The following is a 13,327-nucleotide window of genomic DNA, read 5'->3' as shown; positions in this document are numbered from 1 at the left end:
CATGCACTACCCATGAAATGATGTGTGTTCCTAGCCCCAGGAACACCCAGAAAAATAAGAAACAAGTTGTCCTCTGCAGCTTATGGAGGAATGCTCTCATCAGAAGAGCAAGTGGGCACGGGGCAGCACATCCCTGCCACCCCACTACCTCCTTCCACACACTGCATTCTGACCACTTGGCAGTAAGATGTGTTATGCGAGCAGCACAGGCTGCTTTGGGGGGAGGGGGTGGTAGGAAAAAAAAATGAGTTCAGTTAAAATGACTGGCATTTTTCTCATTTTTAAGATGTCACATTTTGCATTGTTCTTTTTATTTCAGGGAGAAGAGAAACATTGTAATTCTGTTTAAGTTCTCAGAATACTCTAGTATAAGCACAAACATAAAACAGTTGAATTCTCCTTCTAAACTCATGATCACTAAGAAAAGCCTGAATTCCACTTCTCCAAAGAGACATTACATTTCCATCAAGCTGTGAAAACATTATCTGAGTTGGTCCCAGTGCCTGGCGTGGTTTCTCCTGTCCCTAGGGACAAGCTTGCTCCTCTCCTTCCTGTGTCCCTGGAGTTGTGCCTGGGTCATTCTGTAGATGGCAATCATGTCAATGACCATTTTAAGAAAGCAAGACAGATATGAAGGGGACTTGCACAGGAGATGGAGGACCCTCTGCCCTCATTCCCCATGGGCCAGGCTGCAGTGGCCCCAAACCTCCACGAAGCCACCACCTCATGTTGTACCCGTAAACTCCCACTGCACACAGTCCTGCTGTGCAAACCGAATGTTATTTCAGAGGAGCAGAGGGTATTTAAAACTCTGGGTGAATTTATCAATGTACTGAATGCAAACTGAAAGAAAACGTGATTTATCTTTCTCAAAGCATATAGGACTTAAAATTCATCTTCATTTATTTTAACACATTAGTCTTAACAAATTCAACCCACAGAGTTTGGATCAATTTATAATTAATAAGACTTGCCATTATACTTAACCCACAAATCCAAAAACATGAAGCATAAAGGTATGGCTTCATTTGACATCATGTGTTTTCCTCAATTTGTTTCTCCGTATCAGAAAAGCTCAGTGAGGTGTGGGAACATCTGGTCCCTTCAGTGAAGCTGAAAGTGCTTTTTCCTATCCCATGGATCTTACTTGCTTCTTTTCTTTTCTTTCTTTCTTTTTCTTTTCTTTTTTTTTTTTTTTTTTTTTGTTACTGGGGATTGAGACCAGGTGTGCTTAACCACTGAGCAACATCCCCACCCTTTTTTCCATTTTACTTAGAGACAGGGTCTTAATAAGTTATTTAAGGTCTCCCTAAGTTTCTGAGGCTGGCTCTCAACTTGCAATCCCCCTGCCTCCCAAGCCACTGGGATCACAGGTGTGCACCACCATGCCCAGCAATTTTTAACCATCACTCATCTATTGACCACAGCTTAAGGTGAAAGGGGGGCCAATTTGATTCAGCAAAAGTAATTTTCCTCCCCAATGAAATAACATACTAGGAAAAGGAAGCCTCCCAGATTTTTCTAAGATTAGGTCTCACAAACAACGTGGTCAAGCCCCTGGCTACGTTATCTGGTGCTTTTCTTTAATACTCAAGGGACACAAAGGCCAGAAATCCTATCAGCGAATCCTGTTACCCTGAAGAAAGAAAGTCATTTCCCATCCTGAGCCCTTGAGACGGTGTCTCCTTCAGCTCACGGCTTAGGCCAGGTGGCCCTGCTGAAAGGACCTGGGCTGCTCCTTGAGCCCTGACAGGTAAGGTGAGGATCAGAGAGTGTGATGAATCTATAACGTGACAATGCAACATCACAGGCAGGAAAAGAACCATTTCAAAAGCACCCTTTTAAACATTTTATGCATAATTTATAAAACTCATTGAGAAGGTTAAAGATTTCTCTGATGTGCTTTTGATTTTTTTATTACCCACTTATTTATTTGGGAGATATTTTAAGATGCCATGTTTTGATTCCTCCTTGGAGCTAACTACTTTTTCCCCCCCTTCATTTCTGATGTTTATCTCAGATACATTTTCTGGAGATATATATCTCTTGGTAAATATCATCAATTTTTCCTTTCTGTTTTCTTTGTCTCCGAGGGTTTCCTTGGTCGAGACTGCAGTTTCTTCCAGCTCCTCTCCTTGGTTCCTAGTTTTTTCAGTTCCCTTCTGGGAAACCTGATGGCTAAATTGACTGAGCCCAGACTCAGCGTTTGATTCTCAAAACCATTTAGTTCAAGGGCAGAGAAGCAGGTGAGACTTGGAGACACTGGTTACCCAGCAAGTGAGACCAGTACAGGGTGAGGCAGAGCCAGCCTGCACACCTGCTGGAGGGGAGTTTCTCCAGATGATGGGGGACAAGTTTACAAAGTCACTCAGCCTTCAGTCAAGTTCAGATCTGAGTGTATGACTGACAGTGCAAATCAGATCCGACCTTCTATTCTGTCCTTTGTGAAAATGATTGGTGTTGGGATCAATTGTCATTGAATGTAAAAAATAAGAGCATATTCTGTGTGCATATAGTGAATCTTGCTCTTTTCACATTACCGGGCACCATGTGGTCAGTCACAATGCTATACAGAGTCCATGGAGGCAGGCAATGACCCTGGTCCCATGCCCTCCTTACCTTGGATTTGCCCTTGCTGTAACAGGCTTTCCTGGTGGCCTCGTCACACCCCCACTCCACGGCCTGTAGAAAACATCAAAGCAACAGCAAATGTTATGGCTTTGATTGACAAAAGGGGGACATTAAAGAAGGCTTTGATAACCAGGTTAGAAAATGCAGGTGCACCCCACATCGACACCTGGATAGGATAAAGCACAATGCATGAAATCCAGCCATGGGCTGACATTTGGGATCCAAATCTAAGCCTTGAAAGGACTCATGAGCAAGAATTTGCTTTCTAAAGGTGGTAATGGGAGTTTTGGATCTAGTCCCTGTTAGAGACAAGTTAATGAGCTGACTGAAGGGAAATCAGGACAATAAAACCACATGACACACCCAATGGAGACTGAAAGGAGGGACCCAGAAACACAAGGCCCTAAATGCTCACTTAGACCTGAAGAATTCTTTGTAAGAGAATGTCCCTCTTCCATATTCCTAGATGACGAGTGAGGGAAGCTTTGCATGTCCTTACATATATATATACATACACACATGACAGTCAATACCTAGCTCGTGCAAAGAGCCCATCCATCTACTGCTACCCTCTAATACCAGCAATTTTCATGTTGTTATTAGCTTTGACTAAATATTGAGAGCCAAGACATTTCAATGTTTTTCTCTGACTCCAAATCTAATCCATGCTGATCAATTTGAGATGTACATCTTCACACATGAAATCACAAACAGAATATGTGATGAGTGAAAGTAGCAGAAAGCTCTTGCTCCATAGGAAGAAATGATGCCTGTACACATTGATACACTGAGATTGTGAATCATTTTGAACAAGTTGGAGCATCTGAGTTGTCTTATTTTTCTATTACTGAACAGCGTGTAGATTTTTATAGGGTGAAAATATTTTCTCCAATTCCTCAACTTCTATTACAATTATTTTCTGGGTTATTATTTGGATTGGATCGCTGAAGAAACTGAGATGTATACCAGTGAAGTCATTATCCGGAAAATGGCTAAGTGAGAGAATATTTTGTTAATTTAGACTAATGTTAAATAATAAACTAAACTAAACCAAATAAAAACTAATATCAAATGATATGAAGGAAAATACTGACTTTACCCTTATTGCTAGTGATTTTTTTTCTAATTCTCCTATGCTTGGGAGAATAATAAAGTCAAGCTGACAACTTATCTAATATCCTCCGTGCTCCAAAGAACATTACATAACAGAGATTAAGTCATAACGCACTGCATCTTGTCTAACTTATCTAACTTGGCAAACATAGTACATAAGAAAAGATTCCAGAGAGAACCACGAGAGAGTCTTGAACAGAAACAACACTGTCACTGTTCTCCCTGGTGCAGACTTTGGGGACTTCTGTCCCTGTCAACATCAGATAAGAGAATTCCTGATCCTTTCTGTGATGTTTTCCTGTGCTGATGAAGGGTCACACTTGTGAAGTATCAGCTAATCAGCCTCTGATGCAGCTGAAGACAAGCTCCATCCAGGATGGCCAGTGCTTCTCACAAAAGTGATGACACTCTGAAGGAGAGGCAGGGCACAAGATCCAGGGGGTGTGTCTACAGATCCCGGGAAGTGAAGAGGAGGCAAAGGGGAAAAGGAGCCTGTGCCTCCCTGAGATCTCTTTTTAAAGCTCGCTCTGTTGTTTTTATGTAAATAAAGATATGTTAATCTTCTTCTCATGCTCTTCGACCCTACTCTGTTCTTAGCTACTCTCCTTATATCAAAGAAGACATTTGACATTTGTTTTTTAGGGATTGGCTAGCTTCACTTAGCATAATCTGCTCTAATGCCATCCATTTCCCTGTAAATTCTATGATTTTGTCATTTTTTAATGCAGAGTAATACTCCATTGTGTATAAATGCCACATTTTTTTTCAAATACTGCAACAGTATCAAGAAGAGGGGAAAAATGGAAAATAAAGTTTCAGAAACAGTAGAATAGGTAACACAGTTGGAATTTTACTTTTCATCTTTAGTGATAGATTGATTAAATGCTTTATATCCTGTTTCATTCCACAGAGAATCTGAGGCAGCTTACTCTAAAACAAATAAGAGATTACTCTTGGTATACTAATCTTGTCCTTCACTGTTTAATTCATCTTCCTCTTTTCCAAATCAAATGATCTCATTTGTTCCCCTTGGTCCCTTATTTTAGGTCCAACCTTTTGTTAATGAACTGATAATCATTTTAAATGAAGTTTTTGTAGTTCTTTGAAGTGGTTATTGGTTGTGACTTATATTACATGTAATTTTCTATCTTGCCTTGTTTTGCTTTGTTTTGTATCATATTAATTATTAGAAGTCTAAATGATGAAAATTGTGTAGCAGCATTTGAAATATATTATTAAAATGATACATATAAAAAAAAAAAAAAATAAAGATATGTGTGTCTTGTGTTTACTTAAACTGAAAACAGGACGTGACATACTCTTTTAGCACCTTTGAACTCCTCACAACTGTCATTTTATGTCATCCGAGGACACTGTGCTGTAAGTCAGCAAGGAACCAGTGTTCTATAATTACTAGGAATATTTCAGCTAAAAAGGAATCCATAGTGGCTCTCCTTGGTCCTGTGGTCTTGCTGGCTATTAGTGGCCTCTTCCGCAAACACAAGAACTATGACAAAGTGGGTTCCTCCCAAGATTAAGGGGGAATAGTGTTTGTCACGGGCCATCAAAACCATTCAGACCCTGTTGCCAACGTGGAGAACAAACAGCTTCTCAAGTCCACCTGGTGCTCAGGCAGCCTTCTCGTTTTCAAGATAAATATTGGCTAAGGACTGGAAAAGGGAAAGTAATTGAAAAAAGAATGTGGGAGTTTTCATAAACATTTCACTACTTTACCCAGTCTACTGAAAATAACCACTGCTCACACAAGTTTATCAGACCAACAGAAAATAAGACAAGTATTATAGATTTTTCTGAAGACAATTTTTAAAAGTAGAAAAATGAATTTCCAAAGGCATTTTTATTACAGGGTCATTAGCATGCAAATAATATTCAAATCCAGAATTCATTAAAGATATAGGTTTTCTGTGGATTCACTTCAGACAGAAGACGGAATCTAGACAAGTTTCATATTAAGCATAGGACTTTATTGCAGAAAATAGGAGGGATAAACACATACCATTTGGTATCACAGAACTATAAAAAGAATGCAGTGAGCAAAAGGGACTTTTCCAGATTACATGAGAATTGAGTTCTAGATTAATCCCATAGTGTCTTTCTTATCACTCAGTAAACTGGACTTTGCCCATTGGATCACTTGGCATTATGGAAGAAAGAAATAGTCCATAGGACACCAACACAGATATCAATGGCACTTTCTTATCTCAGATCTCATTTCCCCAAGTTATCCACTCCTCCATTTGAACTTAGTTTCCTTTTAAACCTGGTCAGGAATCTTCTATTCTGCTAGATCCATCCTAATCAATTGAGTCCCTTTTAATCAAACCCTCTCTTTCTATTCTCAATGTAGACTTTTGTTATCCAATTGTTGTGGTTTGAATCTGAGGTGTCCCCCAAAGCTTCTGTGTCCGTGCAGAAATGTTCAGAGGTGAAGTGACTGGATTGTGAGAGCTGTAACCTCATCAGTCTATCCTGGTGTAAATGGACTAACTGCATGGTCACTGAAGGCTGGAGGAGGGGGGTCCCTGGGGTGCCCTGAAGGCTGCAGGTTTCTTGTGGTGCCTTCCCCTTTCCCTCTCTGCTTCCTGGATGCCATGAGTGAGCTGTTTTCCTTGACCATGATGCTTGGCCTCTCCTTGGGTCCAAAATGGTGAAGCCAGTTACCACCCACTGTTTTTTTAGAAAACATGAGCCCAAAATAACCTTTTTTCTCTCCAAGCTCTTCTCGAGGTGTTTTGATCACAACAATGAAAGTTTCCCTAAACCCATCCACATATCATTATTTTGGAACAAAATCCACTACTGGTTTGTGAAGCTGTCTTACTGCTTGTCTTCAGATTCATTTCCAACACTTTCCACCCAAACCTACCTTTATGACGACCAAACAAATGTGAAGGCATCCTATATTTCAGATTTCAATGCAACTCTCATGGACCTTTTCTCCTGAGACTTATCTTTTTAAGAGCTTTAAGTTTTGTCATCTTTTATCCTTACTTATTGCATGTTAGCCCAGGAGAGACAAGAATATTAATTCTTTCTCCTATTCAACATTTAGTGTCCATTGTATGTTTCGTTGGAGCAGACCTAGCCAAAATACTGTGGTTACTTGAGGACTCAAAGACTATCTACGGTGGGCAAAGAGCTTGAAACATCTGTGTTTAAAAGATACAAATATTTCCTTTGGGCTCAATTGTTTTCTGTGAATACGTTTAAAAAAAATATGTCTGCTATCAATTCATAAAAGTTTTGCTTTATTCTTATATACCTCTCTTCCATTTAACAAAGTCATTAAATATCTATCAGATATCAGACATAAGGTACTCTGCTATATAGTGATTGATGGAAGGAAAAGCAGACATATTGATCACAATTGCACACATCAGATATGAATTTACAGTAAAATGTAAGCAGATTTCCTAGGCCTAGACAGCACAGTATTGGATATAAGAAGGCAACAGTGTTCGTTTGCCTTGTTAGGGAAGCCACATGCTGGTTCTCTCAGATCCAGTTGTACACTGAGCTTACCGCATCCTCAACTCTTAGGAAGCGACAGTGCTACAATCAGGGTATGCTTACAGAAAACCCTTTTATATCTGCAGAAGACCTGGGGGAGTAAGGTAGTGCCTGCTGTTTCATGGTACAACACACCTCACTGTTCCACATGCAGACTTGCTCCAGTTGTGATAAATGGATCTGTGATCTCAGGATAAAATCAGATGTTGGAAAGAAAAAAAGATTGGCTCTTTTGATGTATGTGTAACATACATATAAATCCACAGTTCTCAGAAATATATAAACAAAGCTATGCATTATTACATTCCACAGCAAGAGAAGTTAATTAGACAGGGACTAGCAATGGCAGATACTTTTCATAAAAATGAAGAGAACAACATTCAAGGCAGATGGGCCACTGCTCTTTCAGCAGATGGCTCTGCTAATTAGATACTGGCAAAAGATAACATTTAAAAAAACTAGTGTAATTACACAGTGCCAAAAATTAACAACCACCTGAGGGCTTTTTTTTTTTTTTTCATATGTTTGCATTCATATTCTTATGTCATGTTTTTCTGTGACACACTGAGAATGTTACATTGTGGTGACGATTATAAACAAATTGCCAGGGAATGCAAGGCCATATCTTTGTTTGGAACAAAAGACAAGTCCGAACTTGCAGCTGTGACTGTTGTGTGACTTGAATACAATGTCGACCTGGTTATCCCTGAGTGGGGTCATCTTCTCTCTTCCCTCGGCTGGCCGCCGTGCCATTTACAAAACAACTGAACTTGAGTTCAAAATCATTGTGTGCAGTCAGAGTCACAAAGTGGCACATACTTTAGTCACTTTTCAAGTAACTGCCCAACATTCCCCTCTGCCTTTCCTTCTTAGTGTGCATTAAACACATGTGTTCACCTTCCATATTAACGCAGTACACTTACATTTCCCTTCAATAAAATAAGGCAAGTCCAATTCTTCTCTCTTGGCAACCTCTAAATCAGAAGGCAGGAAGAGGACTTTGGTTATATCATCTAAGCCCCGGTTTTTTGATGCTCATTATCAATCCCAAATTAGGGAATACATCTTAACCTTAGAGATTCCCACGAAAGTGTGTTATAATATTTTCCAACTCCATATTAATAAAACCCAAGAATTTTTTTTCATATAACATCAAGTCAAAGTTACTCTGAATAGCTGCAGAGAGGCTGCCAACCTGTCAGATGGACATTCTGTTCACTAATTGACATGGACAATGGATCCTCTTCCTAAGGCTATGAGACAAAGTATCATAAATTGAGTGACTTTAATGACCGGAAATCATTCTTGTAATTTTGGAGACTGGAGGCCTGAAATCAAGGTGCTATCAGGCCACTCTCTCTGGAAACAGGGAGAATCTGTCTAGGCCTCTCTCCCACAAACAGCAGCTCCTGTCAGCCCTGGTTCCTCCCGGCTCTGCGTCCGTCATCACAGGGCCCTCTCCAGGTCTCTCTGTCCCAATGTCCTTCTCATAAGGACACTGGTCACTGGAGTAGGGCCATCATAGTCCAGCAATGACATCATCTTAACTAATTACATGTGCAGTGGCCCTGTTTCCAAATAAGGTCACATTCTAAGAGCCTGGATAGGAACAGATTTGGGAAGGATACTCTTCAACCCAGAACAAACATTGTGACAAAATTAAGAACTTTAGATTAATAGTAGTGGACAAGTTAGGCTCACTGCTCTGGGAAAAATTAGTTGCCAAATCTAATGCAAAATAATGATGACAATTGATTAAACTTGTGATGTGCTAGCCAAGTGCTAAATGCTTCCTGCTCATCTCTCTCAGTTCAGAACCCCCACTCAAGTGTGAGGGCCACTATCACCATCAGATTCTGGCTGAGGCACTGAATAAATATCTTTCCAAAGTCTGCAGGTTTTCAGTGGCTGGCCAAGCCGGAGGCTGTGTGTGGCTCACAGCAGGAGCCTGTCTTTCCCTGTCCCTGACACCTTCACATCAGCTTCCCCTGGTTACCCCATTCTCCTAGCTTCTTTGTTTCTCCTTCCCATAATTCAAAAAAAATCCACCTGAAGCACAGAAATGTGTGCAAGTCTAAGTTCAGAGCTGTTGCCATTCAGTAAATATTAATCACAAAAGCCATCGACCCCCTTGTCATGGAATGTATTCATTTTCAAAGCCTCTGGACCCACTCACAGCCCTCGTATCGATTTTAAGCAGCACATGATTCATCGAGCGCCACTCTACCGTCAACAGGCGTGTGGCCAGGTTCTTGATCTAGGAATCTTGGGTTGGTTTTGTGAAATTAAACATCTCCAAGAGAGAAATGCAGTCTGTTCCTGACACAGCAGTAGAATTCTATTTTCGTATTAGGGGTTAAGTTCCCATTACTGCTCGGCTAAGACCCCAGAGTTCAATAGAAATAATGGGACATGAAAGTTTTGGGTTGACAATAATGCAGAAATTAGGGTTACTGCTCTGGAAACAATCAGTTGTCCAATCTAATACAAATAATGATAATACTCCATTGAACTTGAGGTGTGCAAGCCAGAGTATGAAATGCTTTCTGTATATTTATCTCATTTAATGAGATAAACATTTTATATGAGAACTATTACTATAAAATTTTTCAAAGAAATCAGTAAAGAAATGCAGTAACTGCTGACTAAAAGCCAAAGCCACCTGGACTGCTCTGTCATACCTGGTTACTTGTTTCCTTCTGCTCCTCCCCTACTTTCTTCCAGGTGACTTTGTTGCTCAGTGTGGTCCTTGAACCAGCTGGCCCTACTCCCTGGAATACCCTCCCACACATGCCCACCTAGCTAATGTCCATACCTCCTTCACACCTTTGTTTGAGTGTCCTAGCTAATGTCAGTACCTACTTGAGTGTCTGGAACCACATACATACAACTACAACTGCTGCTTCTTTACCCATAAGAAAGTGGATTGCCCGTGGGCGGGGCTTGGCTGCTGGTTCACTTCTGCATCTACACCACTAAAGCATGCCTCACACTTAAATAGCATTCAAGGCATGACTATTAGACAGATAAAGGGATACAGAGTGCCCTGTGCCCCCACTCTCAGAAGTGGCTGCAGGGTGTCCCTCCAGGGACCCCATGGAGAATGGGTGCATGAGGCTTTAAAGCCCCTGAGCTGACGGGGTGAGCCCACCAGCTGCTGTACTTTGTGGCAAATGGCCCTCCATGATTTCTCTTCTAAACTTCAGTTCACTAGGATCATGAGCCTGGAACATGAAGGTGCCTTCTCTGAGAGGAGAAGGGCAGGGCCAGAGCAGGGGTTTCCATACTTTCAGTAGTAGATGACTTTGTTTAGGTAACTTGTCAACCATAATCTTATATAAAAGGAGATAAAAGAGGCATCATAGTAAAGTTGTGTTGTATGTGCAAAACTGAACATGAAATCATTTGAAATTGTGAGGTCAAGTGGCCACTGAGTCATAGCACTCTCAGTTTCCAACTATTTGTGTTTCTTCTACAACTAGAAAAAAGTGCAAATGTATATAAACCGAGGAGTTATGAATATGGCCACCATTAAATCTCAGTTCCTTGGGAGAATAATCTGAAATGACAGAATTCTCTGCTTTACAAAGGACCAGGAGATCCCGGTAATGTCACAGTAAAAATTACTTTATGGAGGAATTCCAGAGCCTTAAAACTTGGGAGGTGGTATATAGCGAGGTCAATATTTCTTATGTAATAGAACTAAAACATTGTAGTGTCCAAACTCTCCAAAGCACCTCTAGAATTCCAGGGTTTCAGAAACCACAGTGGACAAGTCAGTGTTCTAAGAAACCAAAAGGCTCTGATGAGTAACTTGAAGTGCTTGTGCTAGACACAAGGAAAGAAAAACAGAGTGGTGGAAATGAGGTACAAGGACCCTCCTCCTGAGCACAGGTGAAGCCCACTGGGATGGCTTTGTGAAGGCAGTGCATGGGGAAGGAGTCCTGTGAATAAGGACAGTCCACCCCCCGGGATAAGCCTAGAGTTATGCTCATCAGACAAAGAGGCATCAAACAACTGATAAACTTGCAAAGTATTGCTAGGAATCAAAGTCGAGCTTGAAGTTGGGGCTAGCAACAGTGGCAGTTTCAAAGTTTGCCTGCAGTTTCAAAGAAATGTTCTTGACTCCGGAGTTTCCAAAAAAAGTTGTTCTCATGCATTGACGTAAGGATTGCCTTGAAAAATGGCACCTTGTCCAATTCGTAAGGCTAAGTTCAGTGAGGGGAAAATTACTAAAGGAATGTCTACTTTTATACATGAATTTCCTAAACTATTAGTAAATGAGAAACCCAATTCAAAGTCAATCAAGTCTGGGATAAAATTAGTGACATCACAGTGAATTAAAATAGGACTATTTTGCTTAAATCAACATTTCCTAAAAGCACGTGGTTGAAGAAGGATCACTTCTCATATTACGTTTTCTATTTTAAACACACAGTTACATCCTACATCACATAGATATTGTCATCCAACATCACAATATCTGCAATGTTCAACAGAAGTTGAGATGTTTGCTAAAATTTAAATAGCTACATCACAAACATTAAAATCAGAAGTTTCATCTGAAGTAACTTATTCTGCACATGCAAAAAGTAACTCCAAAGGAGTAAGTTAATTATGGAAAGTCCTGAATAACATTAGACAGAACTGAACTTATTAAGACTATTTGAAGACCTTATGGGACATTGACATAAGGGCTTAGAACATAGAATTTAAAAAGTACAAGCAGCAGTCTATTAGGATTCACATTTTATAGGGATGAACAACTTGATACAATGACTCCTGTCCTGGGAATGTCTTCACAGTGCTATTTGCAGGGTGGATTTGACAAACACCTTCTTGCCTATACCAGGTGACTACTGGCAATCATCATCTAGCACTGCTGGAAAAGTAAGCTAAATCATCCAGACCTAATACAAGATTGAATTTCCTAGCCACCTGATGAGATTTCATCTGGGACTATAGCTAAAGGGGTCCAAAGCGACTGCATCTAACCACTGATATGAACGACCAAGGTTATTATTCTGAGGCAACATAATATAGATGAAGAAAACAATGCCAGTCATCACGGCATGAATACAAATGAGGACACAGAAACCTGCATTTCTGTGTTGGTTTGGCTTGGAATTATATTTCATTGATATTAATAAATGATTTTTATGTTTTCAGGAGGAATAGCCCCCATTTGTGAATTTGTGTGTTAGATTTCTCTGGCTTGAAATGTAAAGTCAGTCAAATCAGGGTCACTGGTTTGAGCCCTATTATTATTGTATTTATGGCTAAATCCTGATGGAGTCATCCTACATGAACTCTCATTTAATAGGTAATATAGATGCAAATATATGGGTTTTGTTTTCAGTTTTTCTAGAAATCATTTCTGTTGTTTGATCCCTCAGAAAGCAGGTTTATGAAAACAAACAGCACTTCATACTTGAGAAATTCATCACTGATCAGGGCTGGAAAGTGGGCCCCGGGTCTGCCGGGTGCTCATAAATCCTGAGCCACAGATGTTTACTGAAGAATTATTTCGTATTCACTGAACCACTCAGAATTTATTTATTATTCAAGTTATAAATGCTGGCTTCCTATCACTAAAGATGACTTTACTTCCTGCTTGAGCATATATTGATCTATTTGCAAGATCTCTAGATATGTGGAAGCCCCTTTTTATGAGCTGAGCATTATTTCCATAAATTTTTGATTTTACCTAAGAGAAATCCACAATTGAATGTGTTTTCTAGTGAAAATCTGGGCAGTCATATTTCACTCTTATTACTTTAAAATGTGTAAAAGGATGATATGCTTCTGTTCACAAAACAACTTATTTACAGTAGGATCACAATTTTACATGAGAACATAATGAACATTACTGATATACTCATTCCCCAGATAATATTTAACACTCTCACAACTTTGTAAATATCTACTTATTGAGTCAGATGAATAATTGAATATTGAACAGAAACTATGTAATTTTGCCACTTATTTTTTCAAAGATCTGTTTTATAGTATTATCTGTTTATATACCAAAGGGAGTCCTAAAATATTATAA

At 39.8% G+C, this 13,327-nt stretch overlaps 1 protein-coding gene across 2 annotated transcripts in view; it reads right to left on the bottom strand.

The window, feature by feature from the left end:
* Sema5a (semaphorin 5A) overlaps positions 1 to 13,327 on the bottom strand; it is a 450,631-nt gene that overhangs the window by 163,166 nt on the left and 274,138 nt on the right. For both annotated transcript variants that reach the window (XM_071612704.1, XM_027943895.3), the window contains exon 6: positions 2,620 to 2,682. In XM_071612704.1, the coding sequence (XP_071468805.1) occupies positions 2,620 to 2,682 (63 nt within the window). The remainder of the gene's footprint in view (positions 1 to 2,619; positions 2,683 to 13,327) is intronic.

The sequence above is a fragment of the Marmota flaviventris genome, chromosome 5, assembly GCF_047511675.1.
Source record: "Marmota flaviventris isolate mMarFla1 chromosome 5, mMarFla1.hap1, whole genome shotgun sequence".
NCBI classification, from domain to species: Eukaryota; Metazoa; Chordata; class Mammalia; order Rodentia; family Sciuridae; genus Marmota; species Marmota flaviventris.
The sequence above is the reverse complement of the archived record's forward strand: the minus strand, read 5'-3'. Positions and strand labels throughout refer to the sequence as shown.